Genomic DNA, 14,704 nt, shown 5'->3' on the forward strand with positions numbered 1-14,704 from the left:
ATGGTATTAGTTGATTAATGTATTACTTATATATGAATAATAATATTTCTGGAGCATGGAGCCTATTCTTCCAGTTTTTGATAGATTGATTATTTCATATTAGCATCTTAGATCCCCTTTTACATGAGAAGTGGGAACATCTCTTTTATGAAGAATTTGCTACCTGTATTTCTGATCATTTTATCTATTACTTAATTAACTGTGGAGTTCTTTGGAGTTGATTATTGTTTTAATCTGTTAATTGAATTGACCCATAGATTAAAGATATCAGTGTGAGTTTAAAGGCCGAAATATCTGTTGCTTAGCCTTTTGTGTCACAGGAGACTGGAATGCTAAGGTGGGCAGTCAAATGACACCTGGAATTACAGGTAAGCATGGCCTGGGAGAACAAAACGAAGCAGGACATAGGCTGATAGAATTTTGCCAAGACAACTCACTCTGCATAACAAACACTCTCTTCCAACAACCTAAGAGACGGCTTTATACATGGACTTCACCAGATGGACAACACCGAAATCAGATTGACTACATCCTTTGCAGCCAAAGGTGGCGGACATCTATACAGTCAGTAAAAACAAGACCCGGAGCTGACTGTAGTTCAGATCACGAACTTCTTATTGCACAATTTAGGATCAGACTCAAGAGATTAGGGAAGACCCACAGATCAGCTAGATATGAGCTCACTAATATTCCTAAGGAATATGCAGTGGAGGTGAAGAATCGATTTAAGGGACTGGACTTAGTAGATAGGGTCCTGGAAGAACTATGGACAGACGTTGGCAGCATTGTTCAGGAGGTGGCAACAAAATACATCCCAAAGAAAGAGAAAACCAAGAAGGCAAAATGGCTGTCTGCTGAGACACTAGAAGTAGCCCAAGAAAGAAGGAGAGCAAAAGGCAACAGTGATAGGGGGAGATATGCCCAATTAAATGCAAAATTCCAGAGGTTAGCCAGAAGAGATAAGGAATTATTTGTAAGCAAGCAATGTGCGGAAGTGGAAGAAGACAATAGAACAGGAAGGACAAGAGACCTCTTCCAGAAAATTAGAAACATCGGAGGTAAATTCCAGGCAAAAATGGGTATGATCAAAAACAAAAATGGCAAGGACCTAACAGAAGAAGAAGAGATCAAGAAAAGGTGGCAAGAATATACGGAAGACCTGTATAGGAAGGATAACAATATCGGGGATAGCTTTGACAGTGTGGTCAGTGAGCTAGAGCCAGACATCCTGAAGAGTGAGGTTAAATGGGCCTTAAGAAGCATTGCTAATAACAAGGCAGCAGGAGACGACGGCATCCCAGCTGAACTGTTCAAAATCTTGCAAGATGATGCTATCAAGGTAATGCATGCTATATGCCAGCAAATTTGGAAAACAAGAATTGCCATGAGATTGGAAAAAATCAACTTATATCCCCATACCAAAAAAGGGAAACACTAAAGAATGTTCAAACTATTGAACAGTGGCACTCATTTCACATGCCAGTAAGGTAATGCTCAAGATCCTGCAAGGTAGACTTCAGCAATTCATGGAGCGAGAATTGCCAGATGTACAAGCTGGGTTTAGAAAAGGCAGAGGAACTAGGGACCAAATTGCCAATATCCGCTGGATAATGGAAAAAGCCAGGGAGTTTCAGAAAAACATTTATTTCTGTTTTATTGACTATTCTAAAGCCTTTGACTGTGTGGACCATAACAAATTGTGGCAAGTTCTTAGCGGTATGGGGATACCAAGTCATCTGGTCTGCCTCCTGAAGAATCTGTTTAACGACCAAGTAGCAACAGTAAGAACAGACCACGGAACAACGGACTGGTTTAAGATTGGGAAAGGGGTACGGCAGGGCTGTATACTCTCACCCTACCTATTCAACTTGTACGCAGAACACATCATGCGACATGCTGGGCTTGAGGAATCCAAGGCTGGAGTTAAAATCACTGGCAGAAACATTAACTATCTCAGATATGCAGATGATACCACTTTGATGGCTGAAAGCGAAGAGGAACTGAGGAGCCTTATGATGAAGGTGAAAGAAGAAAGTGCAAAAGCTGGCTTGCAGCTAAACCTGAAAAAAACCAAGATTATGGCAACCAGCTTGATTGATAACTGGCAAATAGAAAATGTAGAAGCAGCGAAAGACTTTGTATTTCTAGGTGCGAAGATTGCTGCAGATGCTGACTGCAGTCAGGAAATCAGAAGACGCTTAATCCTTGGGAGAAGAGCAATGACAAATCTCGATAAAATAGTCAAAAGCAGAGACATCACACTGACAACAAAGGTCCGCATGGCTAAAGCAATGGTGTTCCCCATAGTAACATATGGCTGCGAGAGCTGGACCATAAGGAAGGCTGAGAGAAGGAAGATTGATGCTTTTGAACTGTGGTGTTGGAGGAAAATTCTGAGAGTGCCCTGGACTGCAAGGCCTATGGTTCACTAAAATAGCCTTTCCAACCTGGGCATATGCAGTTGATTTGGTGTAACCCCCAGATTTCCAAGCCAGCATGGATATTAACTGGGAACTGAGAGAGTTATTGCATCAACACATCAAAAACCATCAAATTGAGAAATGCTTTACTGTGGAAAACCTCTAACCAAATGTTCTACAAGACAGGGTTTTTTTTTTTCCTATCAGTAACTGGGACTCTCCAGATGTGGCTGAAATACAACTTTGAGCATTTACTCATCACTGGACATGCTGAGCTGTTGGGAACTGAAGTTCAGCAACAACTGGGCTCTAATTCTACCCAGTCTAATTCTATTTGTCATAATGTACTGTAAAAATTAAACATTAAACAAATAATTTAATGCAACCTTCCCAACTTCTAGATACTCTAGAGTTCAACTCCTACATTCTTAGCTGGTATGGCCTTTGTGTGCCTTGGACTGCAAGAAGATCAAACCAGTCCATCCTCCAGGAAATAAAGCCAGACTGCTCACTTGAGGGAATGATACTAAAGGCAAAACTGAAATACTTTGGCCATATAATGAGAAGACAGGACACCCTGGAGAAGATGCTGATGCTAGGGAGAGCCGAAGGCAAAAGGAAGAGGGGCCAACCAAGGGCAAGATGGATGGATGATATTCTAGAGGTGATGGATTCATCCCTGGGGGAGCTGGGGGTGTTGACCACTGACAGGAAGCTCTGGCGTGGGCTGGTCCATGAAGTCACGAAGAGTCGGAAGCGATTAAACAAATAAACAACAACAAGCCTTTTGTGTCAAAAAAAAGCCATAACCATCCAGGAGTGAGACATCAAGATTTTGGACTGTTATTGTTATTGTTACCAATTAACTTCCTAGCAATAAGAGCAATTTAATAGTGTAGCCAGTTATCTAGGGAGATACTAAGTTCCCCTTTGCTCAGCATGTACAAGCAGTGGCTGGAAAGCCATCTTTTACAGGAGCTTTAGTTTAGATTTGTACACTAAACAAGGGGTTGTGCTCAGTATTTTGAATGCCTTAGGATTCTATGATCCAGCTGTCTTTCTATTTATCTATCCAATTTGTATCGCACCTTTCATCATAAAAGAGCATCACTCCATAAGTAGCAGAGAGCTACTGCTTGGTCAATAGAAACATTATTACTTAATTTTTAAACAATCCCATTACTATTTCTCATTTCTAGTTAATTAAAAAAACAACCTCACAATATAGCCTCTGATGGAGGTAAGCAAAGCATCCCCTGTTGGTCTCAATTGGTAGAGGGGATCTCCTCTGAGGAAGTGAGTACCAAGATTGGTGATGCCCTGTAATGCAGCTGCCCAAACTCTATGCTGGGTGGGAGTGATGTAAGTGGTAGTTCAACACTTTTGGAGGACAGCAAGCTCCAGAAGGTTGGTCTAGGCTTTAATAGGTCTATATATTCTTTATCACATGTCATCTAAATATAGCATAGAAGCATGCCATCTCCTCAGAATTGTCCCATTTACTGAATCACTGCCTCCATCTTTGCAGGAAGTATTTCTTCCTCCTGAGAGCAACAGCGTACACCCCAGAATGGCCAAGTGACTCTCCAAGTTGTAGGGTCAGATTTAAATTGCAACAGAATTATTGGGCTTTGCAATGCAGGTGTTGTCACTTTCCCACATATGTGAACTTCAGTTCCCCTTTTCCCTGCCAATATGCCCACTGCTGAGAATTCTAGAACATTTTCTGTATATTTTGATATCATGTTTTGTTTATTATTATGGGTTGGGATATGGTTTTTAAGGGATTCTTTGGGAATGGGTGGCATAAAGATAAAATTCATACATCAAAAGTGCCCCACTTTGGAGAAGGCTGCAGTAAATAGTTGGAAAGTTCCACATCAGTGGTAAGATGTTGATTTCTCATATAGTAAGGCTCAGATTTCAATCCCTACCATTTCCAGTAAATATATATAATAGAAGTTACAGTAGAGGCCCTCCCTGCTTCAAATCCTAGAAAGCTGCTACTTGTAAACAATATTGGACGATATAGACTGTGGTCTGTCCCAAGAAAGATAGATTTCCATAAACTTGGATGGATGAACCTTCCATCTTTTCATTTTCACAACCTCACATCATTTATTCAGCTTCAAACTCATTCTGCAGTAAATATGCCTCTCTCCCCTCTATTTTGAGGGGGATGGTTCAATTGTCTTTATAATAACTGCCTGCTTGTTCAAAGTTCTTCCTTTGAAAAATTGTCCAGAATTAATGCTGCCATTGCCAGAGTGTGAAATATAATTAGCAGACTTTCTTAAATTGCAGCTGCTATCTAACTGGCCAGATAAGCGGCAGAGTGGCTGCCACAGAGTGAATGCACGTGGCAGCCACTCTGAAATCCAGGCCTTCTCCACCACCTACCTTGAATGTCAGTCAAGAAGGCCATGGGCATCTGCGGAAGGCAGGTAGGGGAGAGAAAATTATGAAATGTGCATTGCAGCACACGCTCCACCCCTTTTGGATTTGTGTCTCAGCACCATACACAAGTAAGCAAGAGGTGGAGCTTGCATAACTTGTCCCTTTGGCAAGATATAAGTTTGCTGCCAACATCTTCTGTGAAGAAGCTTTAAAACAAAGCAGCCAAACCTTGGGTTGGTAATCACAACCGTTGATTTGTTTGGCTTCTGTTGGAACAATGTTCTTACATTTCCTTAGTACTCTATGGGGTTGTATTTCATTTTCCTGATTTCAAGAATTATTAACACCATCAAGGACTCCAGGTGTGTATAATTTCCTTCCTTGTTTTTTCTTTTGTTTTCTCCTGTTCTTAAGGGTTGTTCTTGGCAGTTCAATAGAGCTGAATGATATCCAGGATCCCATATGTGACAAATTCTTTAAAGAAGTGTGGGTTGCAACAGCAGCACGCAATGCCACTATTTTTGAGAAGGTGAAGTATGATCTTCTGTTTCCCCCTTATTGTTACTGAAAGGCATGGGTGTTGGTGAATAGGATTGTCAATCTTAGAAGTCACCCAATCTTACTTTAATAAGTCCCCAACCAGTGCTGTTTTTGTGCTCCTGCATACCTCACACCAACTTTTTGGAATCAAATCCAAAAGCATTTCACATCCATATTAGAGAATGCCTTGATTTAGGGAACAGTGATGTATTGCTATGAATGCCCACACAACACTTGAGGGTGACCACAGAACTTCAGAATTAAATATGTCTTTTAAAAAAATCAACTGACTGAAAGTTTGCAAGATCACCCAATGTTGCAAAAAGTTTGTGTTCTCATGATATTTTTGGCAAGAATGCATGTGATTTTGGTGTTCTCATGTGACATACCTCAGTTATTAAAGCTTTGAAATTTGTGAAATTTGGCAATCTTTTAAGATTTGGGCCATTTTAAAATATTCTTGTTTCCTTTTTTACAACCCAGCACCTGAAAACTTGCTTATCTTTATCCTAGGTGTATGATTAAGTAATTGGGTTATATTTCTAGCATGATCCAAAAGCTCTTGACTAGAATAACAATCCTTAGGTCATAGGCCAAATAAGCTCTGCCTCACCTATATATCCTTATAGTTGGTAGCTTTGTCTTTAAGTGCGTGTGAAAAAACAGTGATACATTTTCTTCTTAAGTGGAAAAGATGAAGGCTGGAGAGTTTTAAGGTCCTAAAGTAAATCAGAATGTAAACAAAAACACTAACATGGCTTTTCTCCAAAGAATCTTGGGGGGGGGAATCACATTTGTTGGGGATTCTGAAAATCTTTTAAGTTCTAAAATTCCACGATTAGAGGTAACATGACTAAGCAATTGAGTGAGTTTCTAGTGTAGATAAGACCTTGGAAAGACATCTATTCTCACACCTTTTTCTTCACCGTTCATCTTCTCAATTAGGTTTTCCGATGTCTTCCTAGCGATGAAGTTAATAACTTAACCCACCTGCGGGATTTCATCAACAAACCAAAGCTTGCTTGTGAGAATCCCACTAAAGCAACTGAAGAACTGAAGAAAATCCATGGCTTTCTAGTCCAGTTCCCCTTTCGCTTCTTGGATGAAGAGAATTTGCTTCCCTCTGTTGGAACAAAAGAATCCATAGTGCCCATGGAGACGTGGACTTAAGAGGAGTCAGCTTGGATTTTTTTTTTAAGTAAACAAAACACAGGTCTTGTTTGGCTTCTGGTTTCACAAGAACTTTTTGCCGTAAGAAGAAAAGTCTGCACCAATCCAAAAGTGCCTTTTTGATGGTAGGGTTTTAGAGATAATAACAGCCTAGCAGAGGTAGTGTTGGAAAAAACAGATTATTGATAAGTTATGTTCTCAATAGCAGGGTGACTTTCAAGCAATCTGAAAATGGGGAGTGGGTCAACAGAAGATACTTTCTCTAAAAGTCTACAGTCATACTCCAAGACACTTCACATATTCCATGCACGCTTACTCTACGTATATGGTTATCTTAAATAGAACCTACAAACCCTTCGTTATAAGTAACTGGGATAAGATATCTGCTTATACTATCCATCTTTTATTCCAGACAACAATTGGTAATCAGTTTTCCACAAGGATAACTAAGGTCACTGCTTATAGAAACCTTTCCAGGCAAAGTGAACTGCATCTATATTTCCATTTTAAAAGAAATCCACATGTAATTGTGACAACGCCTTTACTGTGATTTGTAGACTATTAGTGTTGTTTATGTCTTTGAGACTTGTTAGATAGAGTATTTCCTTATAACTCCTTTTTAAATTCTGCAAATTGTATAGCAACTAGTGAGAAACACTGCACGATGCCACTTTGGGCCTAACTGTGATCACTCTTTCTTGAGTAAGTTATAGACGTTTGCATAGAACGTTTGTTTACTGCTGTATTTAGAGTGAGAAGTATTTCTTCCTGCATGTGACCTGTTAGAACAGTATGCGTTGAAGGTTTCTGAAACAGTACTGGTAAGTTGCCAGATTTGTTTCGTGTACTTGATGGCAGAAAAAAAAGGGTATTTATGTAATGATTTAGCAAAGTTCCCTGTTCTCTTCAAGAGGGACCAATTAATTCTTCCCTTCCTACTAAGAAACACGTGGCCAGAGAAGTCCTTCTTGTATGTCTACTGTTTCTACTTCCAAAGAGTCTGTGAAATCCTATGGCTAGGGACCACACAACATTTTTTGAGCACTGGAGTAGATAGGTCAAAGTTTTTTGTTTTTTCACAGATGCAAGGGGCTTACATTACAGTTTAGGTGTGTTCCCTATCCCCAGATAGCAGAATCCATGCCACTGATTTGGCGGTTGTGATTGGAAGGGACTTTGAGAACTGAAAAAAAAAAGAGGGGTAGGAGTCACATATAAGCTATAGCTATATACCCCTAACCCTTTCATTATAGATTGTTCAGCCCTGTGCTGATGAAATTCTCCCCACCACCACTCCCCACATAGAGAAAAGAAACATGCTACTGTACTCTAAATTCTAGTCTTCATGCAAAGATTCCAGGTTCAACCCCTGGCAATTTCAAGGTCAAAGGGATTAAGATCTTTACCGGAAATCCCAAAGCAGCTTTCTCAAATATGGGATCCTGCTGTGTTGGGCTATGATTCTCCTCATGCCCAGTCAGCATGGCCAATCAGAATAAACAACACTGAGCTAGGTGACCAAATCAGATATCAACTATTGTCCTGTTTCTAACTTCCTGGTTCTAAATGTCTTCATGAGAACTTATCTTTGTGCTAAAAGGCTAGCAGTTTTTAAGTAAGGAGAGCAATTATCAGAATTTGAGGTAAGCTGTAAAACCGTAGTAAATCTTCATCCCCTTTCTCCAGATCCTATCTTGCAAAAAGTTGTCTGAAGCCTTACTGACACTGTGATGTTATAGCAAGACCATACAGTTGTATATCCTGATTAATTTGGGGCCATATGTTGTCTTCTGGCATTATCTTCTTATGTTTACAGTTAGTCCTTGTTTAAGACTGTTTGAAGTTACAATGGCGCTGAACAAGTGGTACTTACAACTGGTCCTTGAAGTTCTGGCTGTTGCAGCACTCCGATTGTCACATGATTGCAATCTGGGTGCTTGACAACTGACTTGCACTTACAACGGTTGCAGCGTCCTGCAGTCACATGATCGCCATTTGCAGCCTTCCCTGCCAGCTTCCCACAAGCGAAGTCAATGGGAAGCCGGCAGGGGAGGTCGCAAGTCACTCCTGTAAGGTGCTAACACTCTCCCCCACCCAGCAGCAGACACCCCCAGACCTGCTGCTCTCACACTGCCCCTGGAGGGCCACCCGCATACCCTCCCCCACCCTGCACTAGCCATTTACCTGCCTGCTGGCCTGCTTGAAAGTCGCCTTGGACTTGCTTAACGACCCGTGATCCTCAATGATAGCAACAGGGAGTGCTCGAATTGCTGTCGCTAAGTGATGTGGTCACATGATGTCACACTTTACGACCACATTGCTTAGCGATGGAAATTCCGGTCCCAAATACCGTTGTAAACCAAGGACTACTGCAGTCTAACACAGAGCAGTGGGCAGCCCTTTTCCTCTCCTACTCAGAACAAAGGTGACATAAGCAAACAGAAACCTGAGTTACTATTCATGTGAAAGTGATTGCAGTTAAAACTCAACTGACAAATGCAGGAGGTTGTCTCTTCACTTATTTCACCACTCCAACAGTAAGAGGGGGGAAGTCATTCACCACTCCTGTGTTGGACTGAAGCAAACAGACTATAGTATCTGAAGAATCTGTAGGTTTGCAGTTGGAATTAAACCCATGTGAATATTATGAGCTTTGCAGTAGATCATTAAAAACTGCACCTATGCAATTGCTCATGCATTCTCACCTGTGTGGCTGTACTTCAACCTTGATGACCTGATGTGCTCCAGATTCATTAGGATTGGAACTCCTAGAATTCCCAAGCCATTTGTAGTCTGAACACACCTGGGGAGCCCTAGGTTGTGGGAGGCTGCTGACATTCACCGTAACACAGCTGAAACCCACTCCTATTTGCAGAAGCTCCTTGCTCTATCAATAATAGTAGGATACGGTGGCTATTCTGTTGGAATGCACAGGGAACCTGGGGTCAGAAACAGGTAACATGAAGAAAGGGACCTGTGGGCTACCACCTTCTTCTCCAGGACAAAGCCATCTTCCTGGCCAGTAATACTGGACTCAGTCTAATCAGATTTTGATCTCTCTGACTGAGGAACTCTCAAATACCATAGTGTTTCATCTTCTAGCATGGGCAACATTTCGGATGTTGCTGAACCACAACTGCTAGCAGCATGGCCAAGATACTGGGAGTTGTAGTTTGTCAGCCTCTGGAGGCTCTCCCTCCTTTACATTGTACTCTTTGGCTTTTAAAAGACTGTGACAAAGGTTTTATAGTCCCTCCCATAAAACATAACTGGCCCTTCCATGTTCAGCTTAAGCACCTGGTTGCCTGTATTGCAGAAACAATTTAATGAGACATAGAACAGTGCCTGGCAAATAAGAACCAATATTTCTCATGGGCAGACCAACTGCCCAGCTTAGTTGTTAACATGCTTGGTGTTTCATGCTGCTAATTAGTAATATGGATGGAAATCTCAATCATTGTTTAAATCCAGAGGTTATTTTGTGATTTCAGTAATTCTTGCAGCACAAACTTTAGAGAAAAAACCTGTTTGGATAATTGTAACTCTATAATCTATTGTACATGATTCCTTAGATTTATATCCCATCTTCTCTCAAGTAGCTCAAGATAGTATATGTAACACTTCTCCAGTTTTTCCTTCACAGTAACCACCCTGAGAGGGGATAGCCCAAAGTCACCCAGTGAACTGGAGGTGGATTTAAATATGGATCTCCCTGGTCCTCATCCAGTCCTTTAATCACTATGCCATATGATTACTCAGAAGAAGTTGGTTTCAATTCTTTCCATCATTGCTTTTGTTGTTTATTCGTTTAGTCGCTTCCGACTCTTTGTGACTTCATGGACCAGCCCACTCCAGAGCTTCCTGTCGGTCATCAACACCCCCAGCTCCCCCAGGGAGGAATCCGTCACCTCTAGAATATCATCCATCCATCTTGCCCTTGGTCGGCCCCTCTTCCTTTTGCCCTCCACTCTCCCTAACATCAGCATCTTCTCCAGGGTGTCCTGTCTTCTCATTATGTGGCCAAAGTATTTCAGTTTTGCCTTTAATACCATTCCCCCAAATGAGCAGTCTGGCTTTATTTCCTGGAGGATGGACTGGTTTGATCTTCTTGCAGTCCAAGGCACTCTCAGAATTTTCCTCCAACATCCATCATTGCTACTTGCAATAAACTTTGGAGATAACCCATCCTCCTCCCTCAGAATGCCTGGAAGAAGGGGAAGATTACTAACATTTCAGTTAGAATTTCACTTTAGCACCTTTTTTTGCATGAAATGCACTTTGTAGATCAGGCATGGGGAAATAACCCATTCCAAATGTTACTGGGTTCCAACCATCATCAGCTCCATGCAACATTGATAAGTTTGACAGAAGCTGTTTAACAACATCTGGCCACAAGTTCATCATCTCTCCTAGGTGGTGGGCAAGTTGCAGAAATGGCAGGTATAACATGTGAACTCACTTGGTAGTCCTGCCTGGTTTCTCAGCTCAGTAGGTTAGAAACAAACCACAGTCAACATCAATAATTATTAACTGTGTTTTATGCCCTTCATAAGATACTCTGCTTTGGATTTTGTATGCTTGCCCCCAAAATGATTGGTTTCACACAACATGCTTAACTGATTTAATTTATTTTTTAGTTGTATTGCACATGAAATCATAGATTAATCGAAGAGACTGGATTTTCACTTTGTGTTAAGCCATAAAAATACCTAACTAATACTAAAGCTGCCCAAGCTTAGCATGCTGTGTGAATAGAACTAGTCTTTAACTTAACTGGTTAGGTATGTCTTGCAAACAGCCCATGAATTACTACTGGTCTAAATTGTGTTTGTTTCATCATGCTTTCAAGGTATCTGTTAGAGTTGTTTGTTTTGTACTGAGAATCACTGGCAAATCATTGTGTCTGAAGAACAACAACAAATGTGCACACTTACAAGTTCACCATGTGAAATACAGGTGAGCTAAAGCTGGTTGCTCAAATGTGTAAATGATTTGGATGTAACCATGGGCAGTACAGTATTTGACTAGTGGAAAACAAACAGAATATCACTGACCACCCATAAATTAAGGTGGTTATCACTTTGTACAGTGAGGAAGAAGTCTTATATTTTTTAGAATAATTCTAATTATGCACTTAATACACATAAATTAACACATGCACACTTTGTACAAAACTCTATCCTTTCACACACACACACAAATATTTTTTAAGGCACCTTTTCTGGGAGTTTTTTATGTAACATCTCTGGGTTATGTTCTTATCAGGCCCAGGAAATTAGCAGACCAGTTTTATTATGCAGTTCCTTGACTCAATCCATAGTCTTCACTCTTGTATAAGGCCTGCAGGGAACACTATGTACCAAAATTACATAAAACACAATATGGCCGGTATCGGTAATAGTCTTTTTGCTGTGCTTTTTGCTGTTACTCCTCCAGCAATAGGCTTTTGCTATGGGGAGCATCAGAACTATCCTAACTCCATCATTTAGGAATGCTGAACTGACAAGGGAAAGTATGGCTCTGATAAGTCCATTTTCTTGTAGGCTCCAATCCTTGTTACGATAGATCCATTCTAATTATGACAATACAATCCTTATGGTACAGAACATGAAACCCATACAGCTAAAATGTATCTTCCCATAGGATCTTTCCTGCTCACTCAAGTCGTAAGAGCTTCCTCTTGTTGCAATATTGTCCAAGAAGGATCAGATTGTATTACGTTGGTCACAGCATAGAACCTTCTCAGCTGTGGCACCAAGTTTATACAGCTCTGCCCTATGAGACTCACCTGACCTTTATATTCTGCAGCCAGATGAAGAAAAGCATGTGCTTTTGATATGAGTAATATTTTAAACCTCTGTTATATTTTAAACTGGTTAATGTTATGCTGATTTATGAGCTAGTCTGTATCATTCAGTGTAATGTTCTTACTTGTAACTGCTGAGTGCTTGCTGCATTAGGGGACCTGTACATGTAGACGCAGGCAGGGACTAGGAGCAATGGCATTCACAAAGGAATATACTGGGATGGAACAGAGTTGTGCTTTCTTCACATTTCAACTGGTGTAACGACTTCTAGGACCTCCAAACAGGATTATCCTCATTGCTGTAGTTGCTGAGACTTTATTGCCTGATGAATCAGGAATTCATGAAGCTGAAGGACAAAACTCAGTATTGATTGAAATAATCCTGCAACCAGGACAGAGTCTGAATGAAAGTCAGAAACTAATGGAATTCGGAAGCTTTTTTTCTTTTCCATTTGACCTTTTTAGGGAGAGAGAGAAAAAGTTACTTCTCTCAGTTGTCACTGAGTCCTTTGTTTTCTCTGTATTGCATTTTCCTAAAATAGATGTAGATGCTGGGAATAATTGTAATTTATTTGTCTCCATCCTTGACACTGAGATAATGGGAGAAAAAACAGCATTAGCTTTTTAATTGGCCAGTCAAGCTGCTGTCACATTTAATGGAACGTTATCTAGGTGGCAAAGAAGCTTGTACATCTTCGGAGGGGTCGGAACAATTTTATGTATTTGTGCAACACTGTGAATATACCTTCTATGAAGGATACATAATTGTGTTTTTTTTTAATTCCTAGCCTTGCTAATGTCTGCTTTTACTATTTTTCTCCTTTCCGCTGTAACTGGGAATACTTACATGTTTATCAACTGAAAAACGGAACTTGAACATAAAGTATGGGATCCATTGCATTATGTGTCTTCATTTTCAGCCCTAGAAGCTCAAAACTCTACTCTCCTTCCACAGTGGATCGGGTGGAATGCCCCTTTTATTTATTTTTTTAACAAGAATCTTATTAAGTTGCAAGCAAAGATAAAAGCTACGAAAAAACCAAAAACTACAAAAAAAACTAAAAAGGTGTGAAAACACAAGAGAAACATTTTTCAGAGTTACAGAGAAGTGTGACTTCTTTTAACAGCAAGGATATACAAAAATTTTCCATAATCAATCGCTTACTCTATATTAAACCAAAACCATGTTATTTCTATAAATCATTCCACATTGGCACATTATAAAAATCGCTAAGTATAGTTACTCCCTCCCCTTATATTAAAAGAAAAAAAAAGCAAAATTCATATAAATCTCCTATACAACTTCCCCCTCCCCCAAAGTAATTTAACTATTTAATTATTCCCTTCTTACTACTATTCTATACATTTCTGTCTACTATAATAAAAATCAAACTAAAAAGTACATAAATTGTCTGCCATTATACAACAATTTTAATGATCTTAATAAACCCAAAACCCTCCAAGTAGACATTTTTATACCTTAATCTTAATCCAAATCATTAAAGATAAATGATATCAGCCAAACCTTAAAAGCAATCCAGATAAATATTCGTTAACCCTTATCCCACTTCAAAATAAATCAACGTATTTACATTTCCCGACAATGTGCACAGAGTTTTTTTCTTAAAAAGATCAAACAGCCCAACTGCCCCCCTCAAAAACTCCGACCTCTTCAGAAAGCCTCCCATACATAATAACCCCTTTTTCATAGTGTTCCTCCAGAAGATCAGTTTCACTTGTGGCTTGCAAATCATTCTCTCCCTTAAATTTCTCCAACTCCATTATCCAATCTTCATCCAGCATCTCAATAGAAATCCCAATCTCACTCTTAGAAGAAATTTTTCTAACGTTGTTGAATTCCTCAGTTTCATCCATGACATCCCCAACCAGATGACACATTTTGGACCTCATATTTTCCACAGTGTCCTGAATGTCTTGCATAAAAACTTGGTAGGAGTCAGAAAGAATCTGTTTGAAATCTTGGTGGAAGTCAGAGAAAGTCTGTTTGAAATCCTCCATGTCTCACACAGTAGATTATGGCGCCCCCTAGGAGCCTAACCAGCAAAAGTCAAAGATATGGAAGAATTCTGGAATGTGTTTACACAAGTGAAAGAGAGATATGCAGACAGTTCCCCAGAGAAAGTAGAAACAGAAAGCTGAAGGTTCAAATCAGCTGATTCAGTGTGTACGAAAATGCTAATATCTTCAAATTTAGTGCAAAAATAATAACAGGGAGACAATTATTTACTCTCGATCCTCATTATTTGGAGGGAAAACAAAGTCCAAAACTTAAAAAGAATTAAAAAATAACAATTCCAAAAATAACAACAAGCAGCAAGAGAACCTGCTTCTCTGTTGTAGAAAGCCTCTC

The 14,704-nt window shown here is 40.0% G+C and overlaps 1 protein-coding gene across 1 annotated transcript in view; it reads left to right on the forward strand.

Moving 5' to 3' along the window:
* Positions 1 to 13,233, forward strand: part of PLD1 (phospholipase D1) — a 138,578-nt gene extending 125,345 nt beyond the window's left edge. The window contains exons 25-27 of the mRNA XM_063306443.1: positions 5,232 to 5,346; positions 6,303 to 10,325; positions 10,705 to 13,233. Coding sequence (XP_063162513.1) covers positions 5,232 to 5,346; positions 6,303 to 6,527 — 340 coding nt within the window. The 3' untranslated portion in view covers positions 6,528 to 10,325; positions 10,705 to 13,233. The remainder of the gene's footprint in view (positions 1 to 5,231; positions 5,347 to 6,302; positions 10,326 to 10,704) is intronic.
* The last annotated feature ends 1,471 nt before the right edge of the window (positions 13,234 to 14,704 follow it).

Source organism: Candoia aspera, chromosome 6 (assembly GCF_035149785.1).
Source record: "Candoia aspera isolate rCanAsp1 chromosome 6, rCanAsp1.hap2, whole genome shotgun sequence".
Lineage (NCBI taxonomy): Eukaryota > Metazoa > Chordata > Lepidosauria > Squamata > Boidae > Candoia > Candoia aspera.